General features: G+C 39.8%; 1 protein-coding gene across 1 annotated transcript in view; it reads right to left on the bottom strand.

Annotated features, from left to right (window-relative positions):
* CELF2 (CUGBP Elav-like family member 2) overlaps positions 1-18323 on the bottom strand; it is a 374279-nt gene that overhangs the window by 49195 nt on the left and 306761 nt on the right. The window contains 3 exon segments of the mRNA XM_032689527.1: positions 2117-2180; positions 4449-4607; positions 9542-9621. Of these exon segments, the coding sequence (XP_032545418.1) occupies positions 2117-2180; positions 4449-4607; positions 9542-9621 (303 nt within the window).

Raw genomic sequence — 18323 nt, 5'->3', positions numbered from 1 at the left:
TGCTGCAGACACCGGAGTATTTTCTATTCTTTTCACAAAACATAATATCCAAACTGTTAATATTGGATGCATTGCATGACATAATACTGCCTGATTTCTGAGAAGAGAACATGAACTCCCAGTTCTAACAATGAAATAGTGCTTAGTCTTTGGCACTTTCATGTAGAGGTGCAGCTCGGAGAACAATTTAGTATCAGTAATTTTACCTTGAACATAAACATTTAAGTTACGTGTTTTGGGGAAAGAAAGGAGTGAACTTCAAGCTGTTTTGATAAGATAAATATAAGCTATAAAATACATTTTTTCCAAGAAAGGCAGTCAGTCATTAAATTATCCCATAGGTGAGTGCATTAGCAATCTAATTTGTAGCCAAGAAGGTATATCCCTCGAGTAACAATGATGCGCCAACTATGATTTCTTAAGATGACTTTCTCCTCATCTCAAGACCATATGATTTTCAGAGAAGAAATCACAGCCCAGGTTGAGCCCATCCTGAAGTTACTTGACTAAAATCCTTAGTTTCAACAGAGTTCTTGAAGACAGAGGTGAATCTACACTACCAGTGAAAACCAGACAAACAAAAACTCTGAGGTGCACATAATGCGATAGATATCACATTATTTTTCCTTGGTGTCTCAATTCTTTCATTTTGTAGACCTAACCAAATATGAAAGCATTAAAACACAATCTCTGAGCTCAAAACCACTTCCAAAACTGCCAAGTATAAAACTGTTACTGACCCGTTCTGTTCTGTTTATCATATTAAGATACATTTTTTTGATGAAAAAAATGCTAGATTGCAAGTGTAACATAATAGAACCAGCAAGCACTGCCAGCAGGTCTGAGGAAGAGAGAATAATTCAGAGATATTGTCATCTGTAGGCCAATTTATATTGTCAGACAGCAGGTTCACATTAGTCTCTGATGTCACTGCAATAATGGCATAATATAACGATTGAGTAAAGAATACCTGTGGGGTATAGCTATACAGTGAGGTATATACTTGTTACAGAATTTCAGGCTTCATTCAAAGCAGAACAAGAAGAAGCAGAAGACCAGGATTAAAAAAAGAATGAGAAAATGGTGTTCATAAAGACTTCTGAATATTTTAGCCCTTGTTTTATGATGATGAAGCAAGCACAATGTTGTATCTCATTGATTCAGTGGGTTCATGATTAAAATAAACTAATGTAGCAATTTAGGGGTTTTGTGATTCTTTTTTTTTTTCCCCTGTAACAAGAAAAAAAAGCTTTTTAACAGTTCTTCGCGGCAGGCATAATGTGCATCTGTGCTCTGATTTACTGCACATGCTGCCTTCTCTAGCATCATGTTAAGTTAGGATATCAGCATGGTAGGTCACACAGTGGGAGTGACCTTTTGCTAATCACTACACATCAGTTACTACTGGCACACAGCTCATTACTAAGAAACCCTCCAACTAGCTGGCTTTCAAATCCACTCACACTTTGATTCTTTTTTCCCCTTTCCTTTCTTTCTTTTTTTTTCCTCCAGACTAAAGATTATACTTTTACATAAAATCTCTGTTGTGTAATTTCGCCGACTAGGGTTCCAAAGTCAAAAAGGCACCCAGTTAATTTTCCATGATTATAAAAGGAGCCTGAAAATTCATGCTGAAGGTAGGCCTGTAATCTTGGGTTTCATTAAAAAGGTCAGAACATTTTTCCTCACCACCTATTATTAAAATGTTTGAGGGATGCCATTAATTTGATTTTTCAGGACACAGAAATCTCACTGGAAATTAGAATGTAATCCTGCTGTTGCTTTCCTGACACTTTTCATAGGGCAGGACACGGCTGCAGGGACTAAGAGCTCTCCTGCAATTTACAATTGGTTACTTTGGTCAAATGGCAGGTGACTAATGCAAGACAAACTGTTTGCACAACCTGGGAGCACTGGGTTTAATTTCAGTTCTGAAAGAGGGGAGAAAGTGTTTCTATTGACGTTGAACCACGAGCTGTCCCCTGCCAATACATCTGCCACATTTAATAAACAACATGCCCCCCGCCCCCGACAATGTGATTATTAGAGGTACAGAATTCAATAGCTTAAGAATACAAAACATAGCTGGAGCAAAGTGAAATGGTTTTTAACTCACCGGCCATTTGCTGAATGCCGCTGAAGGCACCCAAGTTACTGGAGGAAGTTGCTTGCTGCAGAAGCTGCAAATGAACAACACAACACAGCAATCTATCTGACGGTAATGCAACAAATGAAGATAAAACTAAAACGAGCTATCATTTCACATTTGGAGTATTTCTGCTTTCCTTTACATTTATAAAGTCTCTTGCTTCTGTCTGCCGTTGGAATGAACATCCCTAGAGTCAATGCTCTAAATCCATATTAATGTCTAATCTCTATTAAGAAACACAGAGACACAAGGGAAACTCAATAACATGGCTGCTTTAAAACAATTAATCAATTTATTCTTTTTAACAACCAGGTGTTAAATCTATTTAAACCAACATAGTGTGACTAATTACAACCCTCTGTAGTCTGGTAGTTACCATAACTCATCTCTGTCAATCACAGTCCATTCTCCCCCACCTCTGTGAATTCAGTTTTTTCTTTATTATCTTTATGAATCAAGCACACAGATATTCATTAGACTGGTATTTGTATATATTAATTTAGTCTATCTCAGTATTAATTATCCTACCTCGGAATTAATATATATTTTTAATTGCTGGGTAAATTGCTGTTTATAACACTATACCAAAGCATTGTATGCACAAAAATTATGTATTTATGCATACCCGGTACATATATACGGACACATCTATTTCATAGAATCATAGAATCCTAGAACAGTTTGGGTTGGAATGGACCTTAAAGATCATCCTGTTCCAATTCCCCTGCAATGGGCAGGGACACCTTTCACTAGACCAAGTTGCTCCAAGCCCCATCCAGCTTGGCCTTGAACACTTCCAGCGATGGGGCATCCACAACTTCTCTGGGTAACCCATGCCAGTGTCTCACTACCCTTACAGGAAACAATTTCTTCCTAGTCTAAATCTGCCCTCTCTCAGTTTAAAGTAATTACCCCTTGTCCTGTCACTAAATTCTCTTGTAAAAGGTCCATCTCCAAACTCCTTGGAGACCCCCTTTAGGTACTGAGAACTCTAAGGTGTCTCCAGAGCCTTCTCTTCTCCAGGCTGAACAACCCCAAACCTCTCAGCTTGTCTCCATAGGAGTGGTGCTCCAGCCCCTTATCTTGTTTGTGGCTTCCTCTGAAGTCACTCCAGCAGCTCCACGTCCTTTGTTGAGCTGTGACCCAGAGCTGGACGCAGCACTCCAGGTGTGGTTTCATGAGGGCAGAGCAGAGGGGCAGAATCACCTCCCTCGACCTGCTGGTCACACTTCTTGTGATGCAGGCCAGGACATGACTGACTTTCTGGGCTGCAGGCTCACATTGATGGGTTATGTTGAGCTTCTCATCCACCAACACCCCCAAGTCCTTCTCCTCAGGGCTGTTCTTGATCTGTTCTCCTCCCAGCCTGTACTTGTGCTTGGGATTGCCCCAACACAGGTTCAGGACAAGGCACTTGGCCTTGTACTTCATAAGGTTCTATTTGTCTAACTCAAAAGCATCAGGAACTGTCAAGTTATCCAAAAGCTCCTCAGCCAAACGTCTCAACTCCAGAGCCACAAAAGGCTCCCTCTCAGCTGAGCTGCAGGGCAGTCTCTCTTGGCCACCCGTGACCTAAGACAGGTGGCTGTGGATTTCAGATTTTCCAGTAGGGACAGCAGCTAACACCTCATTCTCATCTTACAAATGGACCAAGGAAAATATCATTTTAAATTTATGAGAAATAAATGGCTTTTCCTGGCCACCTTCACTTTCTGTATGAGGCTGTATGAACCACACATGTTTAGCATTGACAGGACCATGCATTAAAGAAAAAGCCATTCCCAAATGAAAATGTGGAAAATCAGATGATTGATCCACAACATTCTAGTTTAGAGGCTGCACCATATAGATATGGCCTCTACTGTAGGCCATACTGAGCTGCCCGTCTGTCCTCCCCTAAGGAAGAACTTAAATTTTATTCCAGCTATAAAAACCAGACTCTAACATTCAAAAACCCAATAAAACTAATGAAATCAAATTTTATTTATGGTGGAGGGGTTGGAACTAGACGATCTTTAAGGTCCCTTCCAACCCAAGCCTTTCTATGAATCTATGATTTATTTTGCAGCACGAGGGTACTTTAAATGCTTGCCTTTGACAACACTGACACATCTTCAAATGCTTATTCAGTTTCTATTCCTTGTTATTTATTTCTAGTCCATGTGATAAAAATGCCCAGAAGACACACTACGTATCCTGGAGGGCTTAGCAATTTATTGCAGGGAGTTTACTATATGGCTTACCATGGTTCTAAAATAAATACAGTATAATACAGCCACCGCCTCTGAAATGAACTTACAGCTAGATATTGTGGCGTGAGTCCTCCAAGACCTGTGAGGTTTCCCCAAGTGGCAGTATTGAGCTGTTGCATCTGCTGAGCCAACTGCTGCTGCAAACGCCGCTGCTCCTTGTCCTTTTGGGTGTCAGCAAACTTCACCACGATTGGCGAAGAGCAGCCCTGTGGTCAGACAGATCGGGAAAGACAGAAGGGTTAAATCACACCGAGTCACCCTCACACCCTGAGCTCAGCCATGTCCTGTAGGGCCACTGGAAATGGCACGACCAGGTCGCTCACCCTCTCTTTGTGACTGGCATTTGTAGGACCGCAAGGACTAAGATTTTCAGGTTCTTGGGAAAAGAGGCCACGAAGGAATTATTGATTCCCCGGTTCTTTTTATAAAGCACCTTTCCTCAGGCTCTCTTTTCCTTCCAGCTATCAAAATCGCTGCCAGAGACAGCAAAGTGTACCAGTCCTCTTTAATTAAGCTTCACAGCTGATGAGATGGACGTGATGCTTTGTCTGCAGTCTGTTTTCAAGGCATTGCCAAAGGGAGAGGTGTCCAACCTCCCTGCTGCCAGGGACCACACAGCCAACACCGCCCTGCCACCACGGTCTGGCCGTGCAGTCACGCTGAGTGCAGCTGGGCTTGTGTGCCCTACACTGGCTTGTGTTCCCTATGTAAACAGACTGTGAGCAGCAGCCTCACTGCATCGCCCGTCATCGGTGAGTCGCTGGTCCTTTTCATGTCAAGGACCCCCAGTCAATTCACCCACCTGTGGTCCGCTCCCAGGCACGCTTTGTATCAAGCACCCTTGAGATGTGAACAAAGGGCAGGATGCAGACCAAAAGTGACTAGTTCTGGTGATAGCAGCCCATTCCTGATTGCCACCATTTCTTCTATTGCTTCTATCAGCCTCTTGTTACATGATATGGGAGGGCTGTTAGACGCCTTAGGAAATAGGGAAGCTGTAAGAAAGAACTAGAGATCTGGTCTGCAGCCTACGCCTCACTCATGTCTAAGGGACTGTAGGGAAGAAGTAGGAGGTCAAAGACCACATGGACTTTTGAGGTAAGCTGGAATTACCCTTGGACTTCAAATTATGCATTCCTGGGCAAAGTCACTGAGAGAACGAGATGTGATTATGAAAGATGTCTTTGTTGATTTCTCTCTGTTTCTCTTCCATGCTAGGAAATGTTTCATATTTTAACCTTTCAAGTCTTTATTTTTTTCAAATCAAGGAAGCAAACTATATACTGCAATGATTCAGTTCTTCAAATTAATTCAAGCATTTTATGAGTCATAGAAACTGTCAATCCATTTCATACTGCTTTTCAACTTCATAGGATCCAATGAATAACTTCCCTCCACCCGCCATGCTTTGTTATACTAATTTCTTGTCTAACTTCAATCTGAACACAATGGTAGGAGTGATAAGTGACTCAAGTCCAAAAAACACAGCAGTGCTTTAGACAAAGTGTATAGCGTGGGATGCGGAGCAGGGTTATACTTAACCTAATTCTTCCTGTGGCTGCCCTCACAACACTGTGAACATCTTCAGAAAAGATCCCGTCCTTGATTATTTACAAAAAGCAGCCATGTACCTTTTCCTCTGAAAAACCTCACACCAGGACAAGTGATAAAAATATTCACAATCATCAGATGAAATGATGAAATAAACCACAATAACAATATCTCTTGTACGAAGATCTTTCATCAACACCATTCCTTTAGAATTATCTTGGAAAATCATCACTTGTGATTTATTATTCCACCTCCAATTCCTTTCCTGTGTGTTTCATTGTAAAAAGGTCTTTCAGTGTTTCAGTGAGAGAGAAAGGAGATACATAACACTCCAGCAATCAAATAAAGATTATGGAGGAGTTGGCCTGTTACACAATTACCTCTCTCTAGTGATTTTCAAACCAATATTAAAAATAAGATAATTTAAAAAAAAAAAAAAAAGAAAAAGGAGCCAGGGGGTGGAGGGTATGAGAGAGATTTTTCGTTTTTTTCTAATAAAAAAAAGCAAGTTGTTTCTATTTATTACAAGGTTTGGTAACACCGGGTTAAGAACAACCGGAACTTACTGCCTTCTACTTAGATGTACAGGAGAATCAAGTCTATTTCCAAAGAAATAGAAATGAGTATCAAAGGAAGAAATATTATATGGCTATTTCAGTTTTCAGTTCAGCAGCTCAGCACTCAACACTACAGCTGACATATTTATGAATGCTTAAATGTCAGTAAATTGTATAAAAACAATATCTCTGCAATTTATGAATCTATAATTCACTTTTTTCACTGTCTGCTCTATATTTCATCACTTCATCATTTTCAAGAAAGCAAACATTCTGAAGACTGAAATTATATCTAGCAAGTGGCTCTATATGAGAAAAGGGCTGTTATTGTTGTATCAAATTTACTCCATGATAACAAATTAGTGTCTTCTACTGATGCTGCATTTGAATGCCTTAAACAAACAAAAAACCTCCACAGAAATGAGATAGAAAAGCAAACACTCTGGAGCAGCAATTATATTTTTTAAATCAGTTGATTTAACCGGGTCAGTAAGTCAGGTGGAAAGAGCAGTAAGAGAATGTATCATTATATGACGTGTTCATCTGGACTTAACATCCCCATTGTTCTTTCTTAGCCCACTTTGAAAATTCATCTTGGTCAATGATGCGTGCTAAAGAAGTGAAAATAATGAAATCAGAAAAAAAAAAATCTGTAGTAATTGGGTTGAAATGCAATTGTATATTATACATGGTCCCCTAAGTCCACTTTTGTTTGCAAAAGAACATGAAACAAAAGTGTCCAAGGATGACTGTTTCTGGCTGAGAGTTGACATTTAATGCCAGTCAACCCAAGTTAACTTTCTACTAGAGGAGTCCTGGCAAAAGTGAACAATTTTTTTTTTTTTTTGCCTACAGGGTGATTTCTGTTCTATGCACTTCCATTTTCTATCTTGAGAGGAGGTTTCCAGCACGTACACAAGGTGCATTTCCCTTCCTCTTTCAATGGCGTGGTATGTCCATATCATTCAGTGCCATTTTCTTCCCAACAGCTTGTGCTGCCTTCATATTTTCCTGGGTCTTGTCAGGGCAGCAGGTACAGCCTCCAATGAGTCCCTCCCCCATGGAGAGGGAGCGTGTATGGCTTCTTTCCAGGAAGGGACTCCCAGCCTAAGCTCAACTGACACAAAGACCCAGATGTTCAAAGTGCAAAATATTTGGAATTGCCTTGCCTATATGGAGATCTCAGTGATGATGTCTCTAAAGGTGCTGAGAAGTGTTTTGGTCCAAGAGTCTATAGAATTGATCCAAGGTTCTATAGAACTAATGTCACTAGGATTATCCCGTCAAAACCCAGCCTCTTTTGGAGTGCTGCATACAACAGGGGAACGGGAGAATTTGTCTGGGAGGTGTTATGTCTTTAATTTTACCATCTTCTGAAGTAGAGCTGTGTAAAATTCATTTTGCTAGACAGAAAAATACATTAAAACACATGGAAAATATAGGTAAAACACACTATTACCAATAAACATTTCCTTTTTACTTGGAATCAAACCCATCAAAACATATATATCTGAATTAAAGGAGCAGTGCATGGCAGACAAATTACTACAGGTATTATTTTGAGACTCAAAGTGGCAGTTTTTTCATAATATACTATCAGACTGCATAGACTGTATAACAGCAGCTTTCTAGTAAATATAATTTCAATTATTCTCATCTCATTGGCAGATTCTCATCTAAAACTGTATACCCAGGGTCTAAAAATGCATTGCACTGAAAAGAAAACACATCGATTATAAAAGAAGCTCAACCAAATTCAAACGTGATGTTTAGAAAGACAATAGCTTTGCAATGCCGATATCATTACTTGTACTATACAGGAAACAGTTAGTGACAGTTTCATGCACTAGCTGGAATTTTATCTTCTGCTCCTTCTCCTCTGTCCACCCTCCCACCCCTGGTGTCCCCCCTTGGCTCGTTACACAAAGCAGCTCAACGACATGACGCAATAATGATTGTTTAGCACCCAGCATGCTTTGGGAGACTAGAGCATTGCAAAGGAAAATCACTGAGAGAAAAAAAAAAATATAAAAAAAATTGAAAGGTCCTGGTGGAAAAAGAAATAAAAAGGAGAAAAAAAAAAAAGAAACAAGTGCACATAACATCAATGCCACCTCTGAGAAAAATCATCACTACACGAAGATACAGTATACATAATACAGTATAACATGCACTCTCCAATGATAAGCTAGAAGATCCAGAGTAAGTAAAGATTTCATACTTGTGCGGTTTTTTGTGCAAAATTCTGAAAGACCATGACAAAAATCACAGACTGAAAAAAGTTTTGAGATTGCCAGACAAGCCGTGGCATTCGATAACCACTCCAAGGACCGGATCATTAGCCTGCAGTTACAGTCACATTAAGTGAACAAGTTTAAAGTTTTGAGCTGCTCATCATGATAAAATCCGAGGCCATAGAGGCCGTTTGGAAGGGAATAAAGAATCTTGCTTGCAAGGGGCCAGCCACGACGGTGCTCTGCAGGAAGTGCCACACTTCAACATGCTCTGTCATCATTAGCATTTTTATTGGCTACATGAAGAAGGCAAAATTATATTAAGTTAAAAAGAGATTCTATTTGCAGAAAAACACATGCACTAGTAACTCAGCGTGGCCACGTTAAATCTCTTGAGTTTTTTTTCTCAGAGTAGTGCAAATCACAACACTTAGAAATCTATTTAAAAGAAACTAAGATTTTTCTTCGTGGGGTATGTGTGCTAAAAATAGAGATAATTTACTCATCAGATATACTCTGAGTACGACTGAGGAGTGGTATTCACAGCATTTTATTTTCTGCTGAATGCCACTGAAAACAGGATAGAGAGCTGTGTTTGGATACCACACAGCCACCTTATTGTGTGCTTTCAGGTGATTAAGAAAAATAAAGCTTCACAAAGACAAGTAGAGTGAGCTGGTAAAAAATTTAAATCTGTGATTGTCATGTGTCTGATCTGATCCAGGAGAGCATGGCTTTACCATTCGCAATCATTTGCACAAAGAAAACAAAGAAAGGGCAAATGATACAGTACTGTACCTCCATGGTCTGAGACTGGTGCATGGCTTTGATTGCATTCTGTGCCATTGCCCTTGTAGAAAATGTGACAAACGCACAGCCTGTGGGAACAAGGGGACAGGGAGCAGGAAAGACAAAAAACAACAAGACAAAAGGGTTGGACGCTTGTTAAACCAACACAGTCTACGAGAACGGCCACAAGACGACACTGTTCTCAGTAGTACATAAAAATAAACAACTTCTCTAGTTTATTTATCGACAGTGCTGACTTGCTAATCTGACCATAGATGAAAGAAAAAAAATTAGGTGGGGATGGGTGATGTGAAGGGTTTTTGTTTGGATTTTTTTTTAATTTTTGGTTTTGGTTTTTTTTTTATGTTGTTTTGTTTCTGTTTCTGTTCTTTAGCCACAGGGTTTGAAATAAGTAAGGCTTTTACATAGCCTTTGGATTGCATAGTTAAGTCTATTCAGACCATGCATTAACAATTGCTTGCTTTTGTGCAGGTAAACTGTGAATAAATGACTGGCATTACCGACAGCTGAATTGGGAATTTAATACAGGGGTCCATTACATCACACATTACTGTGATGCACCAAGAATGATTATACAAATTAGAATGAGAAAAACTCCACTGTGTAGCCTGTGACTATGTGTGAAAAGACTCAGACAAAATTCAGTAATGTAGGTGGAATCTCAACATTTAAGAAAATAACAAAAATAAAAATCTTTACTATTTTTGTTTCTCTGAGTCCTAGGTACAAGTGTAATTTTAAAGCTACCGCCATCTTGAACAATTCTGAAGCTATGTGCATGAACACCTGAAAAATCACTTTTTTTTTTCCTCCTCAGCCTTTTAAATCATAATGAAAAGCCAGTAGGCTAATGCCTGGGCTATTTTTCCACCATTTTACTACTGTCAGCCATACCTACACTGGGCATGGCACAGTTCAACTTTTTTAGTGCATGACTCACTGCCCTTTTGGCTAATAAAAACACTGCCTCCTGAGATTTACATTTTATTCTTCATGCACCCTTGGGCATCTTAAAGAAAAAGACTGTGAAATTAATGCAGATTCGGGCTGATTTTGTAATAATACCATGGCACACTAAAAGCTTAGCTAAAGCAACACAGACTTATTTCACTTGTGATCTCTAATGACTTTAAAAGTGCATTGATTTTCAGCTCCCTTAGCCTTGCACAGTTTGAACTTAGGTTTCAGAGAATAATTTAGTGTTCCACTCAATTTCCTCAAAACATTATTATTATTACTACTTAAAAGATTTCCAAATGAAGCAGATCTAAGCACTGAGAGGCTAAAGCATATTGTCATTTGAGAGCTAATGCATGAAAGCTACATTCTGGCATCAAAAATACAATATTGTTGCCCCTGTGGCCAATGGGCAAAATAAACCATTTTGCAATCCAACAAGCAACAGATTGTTTGGTTTATGCAAATCAATTTGAGGCATAAAATACCTTTTCTTTTTAGCTCTGTGTGTACCTGGTAAGATTATCAAGTCAAGACTGTATTCACATTTTAATCAAACAACAGTAAGAGAAAGCAATGCCTGATCATTACCCAAAAGCACTACATCTAGTCATGAAAATAAAGTCAATGCATTTTTGCATCATGTGGTATTTTTTTTTCCTCTTTAATGCAAAGGCCCTTGATTCAAGAGAACCTAAGCTGTCTTACGTACCTCTGGCTGATAGGTCAGCATCATAAAATCAGAAGTCATAATTCTTTTACCCAAACTTCACGTATTTCTTAGGTAACAAAACAGCTGATGATGTCTTACTACTGTTTAGCCACACTATATGTTGTTATAGTGATCTTGTTCAGCAACAAATTTCTGTCACAGAATATGATGTAACAAACCAGCTTTCTGTACAGCAATCTAGACAAAATGTGCAGTAGAAAGGTAAATAAACCACAGTACCTCTGCTTAGATTCCATATTGCTGCTGTGCACTAAAATTAAAGAGGCCCAAATTTACCATCAGTCTCACAGTAATCTCTCTTAATACCATTTCTATTATTACCATTAACAGAGGAAATGACACCAGGGTTTTCATTTCTTGTCTTGCAAATTCAATGGGGGATGAGCACAAATAGAGATATACTAGAGGGCAGGCAAGGAACCCCATACAGAGCCTTGAATAATATTGTTGATAATGGTCAAGAAACTGCTTCACTCGCTTCTTTAGCTCTCATTATCCAGGAGTGTGTACCATAGTGACAATTACTGAATGGAGGGTTCGAATGCATAAGAAGCATGTAAAAAGTCAACAAAAATCAATAAGACACAGTTTATGCATTTATCACAATTTCTCCCCAGTAGTTCTGCTGTAAGTAACTTACTGAGAGATGTTGCAATTAGCAGGTCTCAAAAGAAATGTGAATCAGCAGAGAAATAAGGCTGCATTCCTCTCAAGATAAAGCAGACTCTCCCTTCCCTCCCTTAAGCTTTTTCTCTTTTTAACCAGAGCTCAGCTGTTGGGGACTTTCGGTGCCCAACAACACTGCAAAGCCTTCCTCCTCGCTCCTCAGCCCAAAACCATTTGCATGGGTCCCGTTGCCTTTGTCATGGAGCAAGAAGACCTTCATAGCAGATTTTTGTACCAATTTGAAAGAAACTTGTTCTGTGGGCAAGGGGAATGCCTGATGAATGAGGTTATGCAGCTTGAATATGAGCATTTGGAAACAGCATTCCACAGAGAGGATGGGGCTGCATTTTAATTAGGGTTTGCCAGCCAGAGGCTACAAGGTTAGGTCCCCTTGTTATCTCCAGTCAGCAGGCCACTTCCCACCAATGGACAGTGGCCATTTGCACAGTAAATACCCAATTTACCTCAAGAACCATGGCAAAAATTCAGTAAACAAAGTTATTTCTAAATTATTTGAAAACCCAGACCTTTGGTGGTTACCATCAAGCCCCCCAGTTAAACTGCAGCTATATTTCCATTTAACCATCTTTCCAGACATTGCTACATGTATTCACATTCAAGGGTTATTTTTAAGCTACCAAAACTAGACACTCACACACAAAATTTGTATATTTATTATGTGTGTGTATACATTATGTTATGCATGAAGTATGGGATATTATACATTTTATTATGTGTGAACTGTGAAGTCCTTTCCTTCTTAACCAGACTGCCACACCGGAGGAGAGCTAAGCCTGTATCATAGGAATAGGTCTACTTAACTCTATCACTTAACTTGCATTTGTAATTTAAGTGGTCAGAAAAGCTGCTCTGGGATCCTTGTATTCTCTGCCATGGCCAATGGCAGGACCTTGATTTTCCTCTATGAGGTACATGTGCATTCGAGGAGGATGGTTTTGTTGGGCACCTAGAATTTAATCAGAAGCTGATGTCCAAGGAAACTGTATTTCATTTGTTTATGTTTCTAAAGGGTTGGGAAAACCCTTTCCAGCATACTCTCACTCACTGTATCGCGTGGACACAGGTGGTCTTTTGGGAACACACTGCCAGCTTTAGGGCCGTAAATCACAATTACAAGAGGACAAGACTAATCAGATTTCATGCCTCGTGGTGCAAGGAAACAAGAAAGATTTTCGTGGCCTCTTACCTCATCCTATGAAACATGGCATTGATTGGCATGCCATGGGCTGAGGTCTTCTGGACCAACAGCTACAAGCAAACTATTTCTGTTCTACCACACTGGGTCCCAATACTTCAATTATTCCCTTCTTACTGGAGCTATGGAGCTCTCTGGGAGAAAAAATGTGAAGAAGGGGGTATTTCTATAGCTAAAGCCTTGAAATTACTTTATTTTGTACCACCAGCTACCTAGCCATACCAAAACCTAGATAATTCTGTAAATATACTCATCCTGCAAGTCATCTTGCACTTACTTTTCAGCTCTGGTTTCGAAATGTCAGGGATGAGTGGCAGAAGCAAAAGGGGAGGGAGAAAGGAGGTCTAAGAGTTTTAGCTGTTTCTCCAAGGCTGCCCTCTCACTCCCTACACCAGAAAAACAATTGACTGGGGAAAGGCTGCTGGAAGTAATTTCCTCCTGCAGGTGGAATTGGAGGCAGGCACCCAGCTCTGTCACAGGAGATGTGTTTTGGAGCACATTATCTCATCTGCCATCTTGGTTGAGAGAACAACTAAACTCTCAGGGTTGCTCCTTACCCCCCTCCCACTACAAACTGAAAAGGAAATTTGAAAAAGGTGTGAAATTTGATAAGCCTCCTCCTTGATCCGAGCAATCCCAAACCTAAGGCTTGCTGCTTGGGTGATTGAATATTTGAAATATTTAAAAAATATCAGCTCTGTCCCATTTCAGCTCCCACTCCATGTGATTCTTCTCATCTCAGGGTTCCCTAGACTGTTGTGAAATGTTCAGTCAGCAGTTCATGCACAGTCTAACACAACACCAACACTTGCAAGCTGCAAGTGAAGTAGGACATTTTTAAGTATGGAATCCTCAGGTAAGGTTCATACCTACACAAGAAACTCATCCAACTACTGTGGTCTACCAGAGGTTTTAAAGCCCGCAGTGAAGCCAAAAGGAGATGCAAAACCCATAGACATTGCTTGGAAGTTTAAAAACATGGTTTTAAAGTGCTGGAGATGAAAGAATGGTAGGTGTAAACAATTAAAAAAAAGAAGAATAATATATACATATATACACAGTGACCATTCTGACACAGAAAAAGACTCAAGATTGATTTTCAAAGACACCTGAGCAATCACAGTGCTGTGTGTGGTGGCTGTGCAGCTGGTGCTGGAATGGTTGCACCACAGCTTCCCAGTTCACCATGAACAAAGTTTTTCTTCAATTTCTGTGAAGAAACAATAGTGAAAAGCTGCCAAATACTCTTCCAAAGAGTATCTGGGATCCTCTGAGATGAAAGCCTCTATTTAAAGAAAAGATAAGGCTTGAATAAAAAGCTATGGAAATTGAAATGTGACAAAAATAAACTCTAGTTGGGTTAAAATATTTCCAGCTGAGATTGCAAAGTAGACTTTCCCTTTTCTACACTCTGCTAATACAAACCAATCTGAAGGAACGAACAGCCTGGGAAACAGCTTCCTAATAAAGACATCATACAAAAATCTGTCTTAGTGTTTAAAATACATTTCATCTACAAATTAAGACATCAAATTGTTTATTGTAGTAACGTTTGGTCATTAAGTATTACTTAAGACACACAACGACAGGTCTGAGACCAAGTGCAACAATTCAGCCCAAAGGAAATAGTTTTGAAATAGTCACAGTGAAGCTTTTCAGTTTATGCATATCAGGCACATAAAGGTAACAAGAGGCATGTCCTGTAACCATGCCTGAGCTCTTCAGCTCTGCTGACTTGACCACTGACCAGATGACAGTTTCCTAGATTTCAAATTTCCTGAAGTCCGTGGTTCCCTCGAAGCATTTCTAATTGGACATTCAATTACCCACCCTGCAGAGTACAGACTCCAGTAAGTGGAATTTACACAAACACAAAATCAAATGGGTACCAAAGACCACAGTATCTAACAGTGCCTCGATGACCCTCTTGTTGGAATAAAAACTAGTAAATTATTTCATTTCAGACTTCCCCTCTGGGGAGGGATTGCTGCAAAGCTGCAGTAATGGAAATCTGAGATGTAGTTACTGGCCAAAGGCCAGCAGAGACGTTGGTCACTTGGATGTGTTTCTTCCTTCCCAGCTGCAAAAGAGTTTCAGCAAGGGAGAACTAAATTAAATGTGCCATAATGATTGGAAAAAATGAAAATGTTATCACATTACAGCAAAACAAATAAGGCATGGATGTGCTTCTGAAGAGCTATTAAAATACAGCACTTCCACTGTCCTTGTTTCCCACCACTTACTGATACGCAACTCAGAAGGGGGACCCCTAATCCAGGGTGTACCCATAGCTGGCAATTCATGGTACTTTAGCTGAGAAAGGAGCAGTAAATATCCATGAGGAAAAAAAAAAAGAAGGCATAAAATCTCCTCACTTACTTTTCCCTGCAATTAATTGTGATGCAAATACTAATTTTCTTTTACTAATTCATCAAGAAAACCCTTGAATCTGAAAGTTATGAATGGATTTTAATGAAATTAAATTGCCTGACTGTGGTGTAACTCTCTATTCCTTTTCTAACCTGCTCTTAAAGCAAAGAAAGAGTGAAAAAAACAATCCTTGTAATCAATGTCTGCAGCAATGTTCGCTTGTCCCGTGTGCCTGGTGATGTTAAAAAATCATACAATTAGGAGCCTAGTAGATGTAGAAAAATGCATTTTGAGCTTTTTCACAATTTTCATGGTATATCCAACTGTATCTACGTGTTATTAGCAGTTTTTTTCAGTCCATGCTATTAACCCAGTTGACATCTTTTTTGTATCTGATATATAAATCTGCACTTAGCAATACAGCAGAATAATTTTCTATGCGGTGCTCCTGTGATAAGGATAAGAGGATTTTTTTTATCATCATTATAGATGGTGATAATTCCTAGAGTGATACAGAGATATCGATCCACTGATCTAAAAAAAGTGTTTTACAAAGGCAGAGAAGTGTTGCTACCCTTATTTTAAGGAACAGGATAACAGAGATGATGAGAGACCAACTCACCTATGGTCAATACAGCACATCAGTGGCACAGCTACAAACCAAACTTGGGTATTTCTGGCTATTTTTGCACACTCCAGCTATCACTGCATGGCTGCCTGTGTTGGCATCTGTGGTCATGTAGACATTACACAGCATTGGAAGTCAGGAGGTCTGAAAGTTTCCTTAAGCCGTTTACAATAAGTGATTTAAAATCTTAATCATCTGAGGCAGTTCACTTCTGCTTTTTCATGATAATGAAGCTTAGCACATGATATCACAATCATGAATTTTTGTAAAGCATACTTAGCTCTTCAGAGAAAGTGCTGGATTAAACAACCCTGCAGGCTGAATCCTTCTCTTTGAATAATGAATATCGTACAGGCAGTGGCAAGCTTCTTTAGATAGTTCCACAAACCCTGCTAAAGCAAGGGCCAGCCTCCATGGCTGCTGGGTTTCTTTATCTCTACAGCCAACAGGGTATTTCTATTTTTTAATACCATCCACAGCTAGGAATTACTCTGTGCCAGCCAACTAATTTCACAGGGACTATCCCAAAGCCTTCAGAAAGCAATGCCTTTTGGTTGCTGCCTATTTTTGAAGCTGATCGAAATATAACAAGTTACAGGCATAAACAATGGTTATTTCTTAGATGTAGGAGTGAATAATAACAGGGAAAAACATGACTCAGGGAAAAAAACCCTCAGTGTCTTTAAAATGCACTGCTCCACCACTGGAGCTCTGTATCATTACTTTAGTCTCATTTTACAGCTGAGTTTCAAACAGCTGACAATAGGAATTTGGAGTTGAAATGCTGATGGTCCATTATCACTAGTGACAGCAGTGGGTGCGACTTTATTAAAGTTCTGTCAACTCTTGGCTAGAAACTACAATAGAAACAACTAGTTCCATCTCTCTCCCTCTCTCCCTTTATCTTAGCACTTATATCACACTCATCACAAAGTGTTACATTTTCTCTTGATGCCACAGGACAGGATTTCTCCTTGCTACTGGAGCCACACGGTAAACTAAAACCCTACATCTTGCCTATGAGCTGACAGCAGACTGTTACTCTACCAGCAGCGAGGCTGCTGTTGTAGTGTAGACATGGTCTAAAAGTCAAATGAAACCTTTATAGTTTTTACTAAGTAAAAAACAAACAAACAACCCGGCCCAAACCAAAACTGCTCTACTGAGCAGTGTAACCTGGAGCTATTCCTTGCAACTATCTGCTGGTAATGCAGATTATTTGCCTGAACCCTTTAACAAAGCTCAAAAGCTGGCACAAATACCAAGAAGATACTTTTCAAGCCCTTTTCATCCAGAGATCCCATGATGTGCACTTGTTATGCAATTGAAAAGAGATGCCAAATGGAGTTTACTGGACCACATTTCCATCTCACTGCTGTGAGAACTGAGTCCCCAAAGGCTTTGGCATGGCAGGGTCGGTGTTTCCCTAAGACAGTGACTATTTTTTATTCACCTCTCTGTGTCTAGGGGGGAAGCACATCCAGATCGGTGCTGGGAAAACAAATACTGTTTGTGGCAAAGGGAATTAACATCTTGGAAATGGAAACATGAATTAAAACTTATTAAGGATTGGAACTCTTTACAAAGATTTAACTGCATAAATTCTCCCTCTTGCTTTAGTGAAGCAGTTTTTCACCTTGTAGTTTTTCAGTCAAGCTCCCTCCTCTGCAGATCTCCCTCAGCACTTTTCATTTCAACTGCGATACCAACCATTTTCCCAACACTTTGCCTTTGCTCATGGAGTAGTGGTTTTGTGAAGCCGATAAAAATCTGCCTGAAAACCTGGTTGGCGCAGCTGAACTCATTTTCAAGTGTGAACATGGGTGTGTAGAAAGCAATTTGAGTTTAACAAGGCATGATGCATGAGGGCATGATAGAATATCAGTCGTGATTGTGACTGAAATGAACCCGAGTGGCAGAGAGGATACAGCTCTGCTACGATTACTGGTGTGTGACCTACCTGGACTGAGATCTTCAGTCTCCAGCAGGAGAGAACAGCACATTAACTCTACAGCTGTGCTGGCCAGCAGAGGACACTGCCCTGCACAGCTTAGGAATCTCAGCTTCTGATTGCTGTGAGATTGCTATTCATGGCAGAACAAAACTACCCCACCAACCTCACTTACTCTGTTGGATTTCATAATTAGCTTTTCTGTGCTCCTGCTATACTCAAAGTGTGTTGAATAAAAGCAAGTGTGCA

The sequence above is a fragment of the Chiroxiphia lanceolata genome, chromosome 5 (genome assembly GCF_009829145.1).
Source record: "Chiroxiphia lanceolata isolate bChiLan1 chromosome 5, bChiLan1.pri, whole genome shotgun sequence".
In the NCBI taxonomy this organism is placed as follows: Eukaryota; Metazoa; Chordata; class Aves; order Passeriformes; family Pipridae; genus Chiroxiphia; species Chiroxiphia lanceolata.
This window is presented reverse-complemented; position numbering and strand designations above follow the sequence as displayed.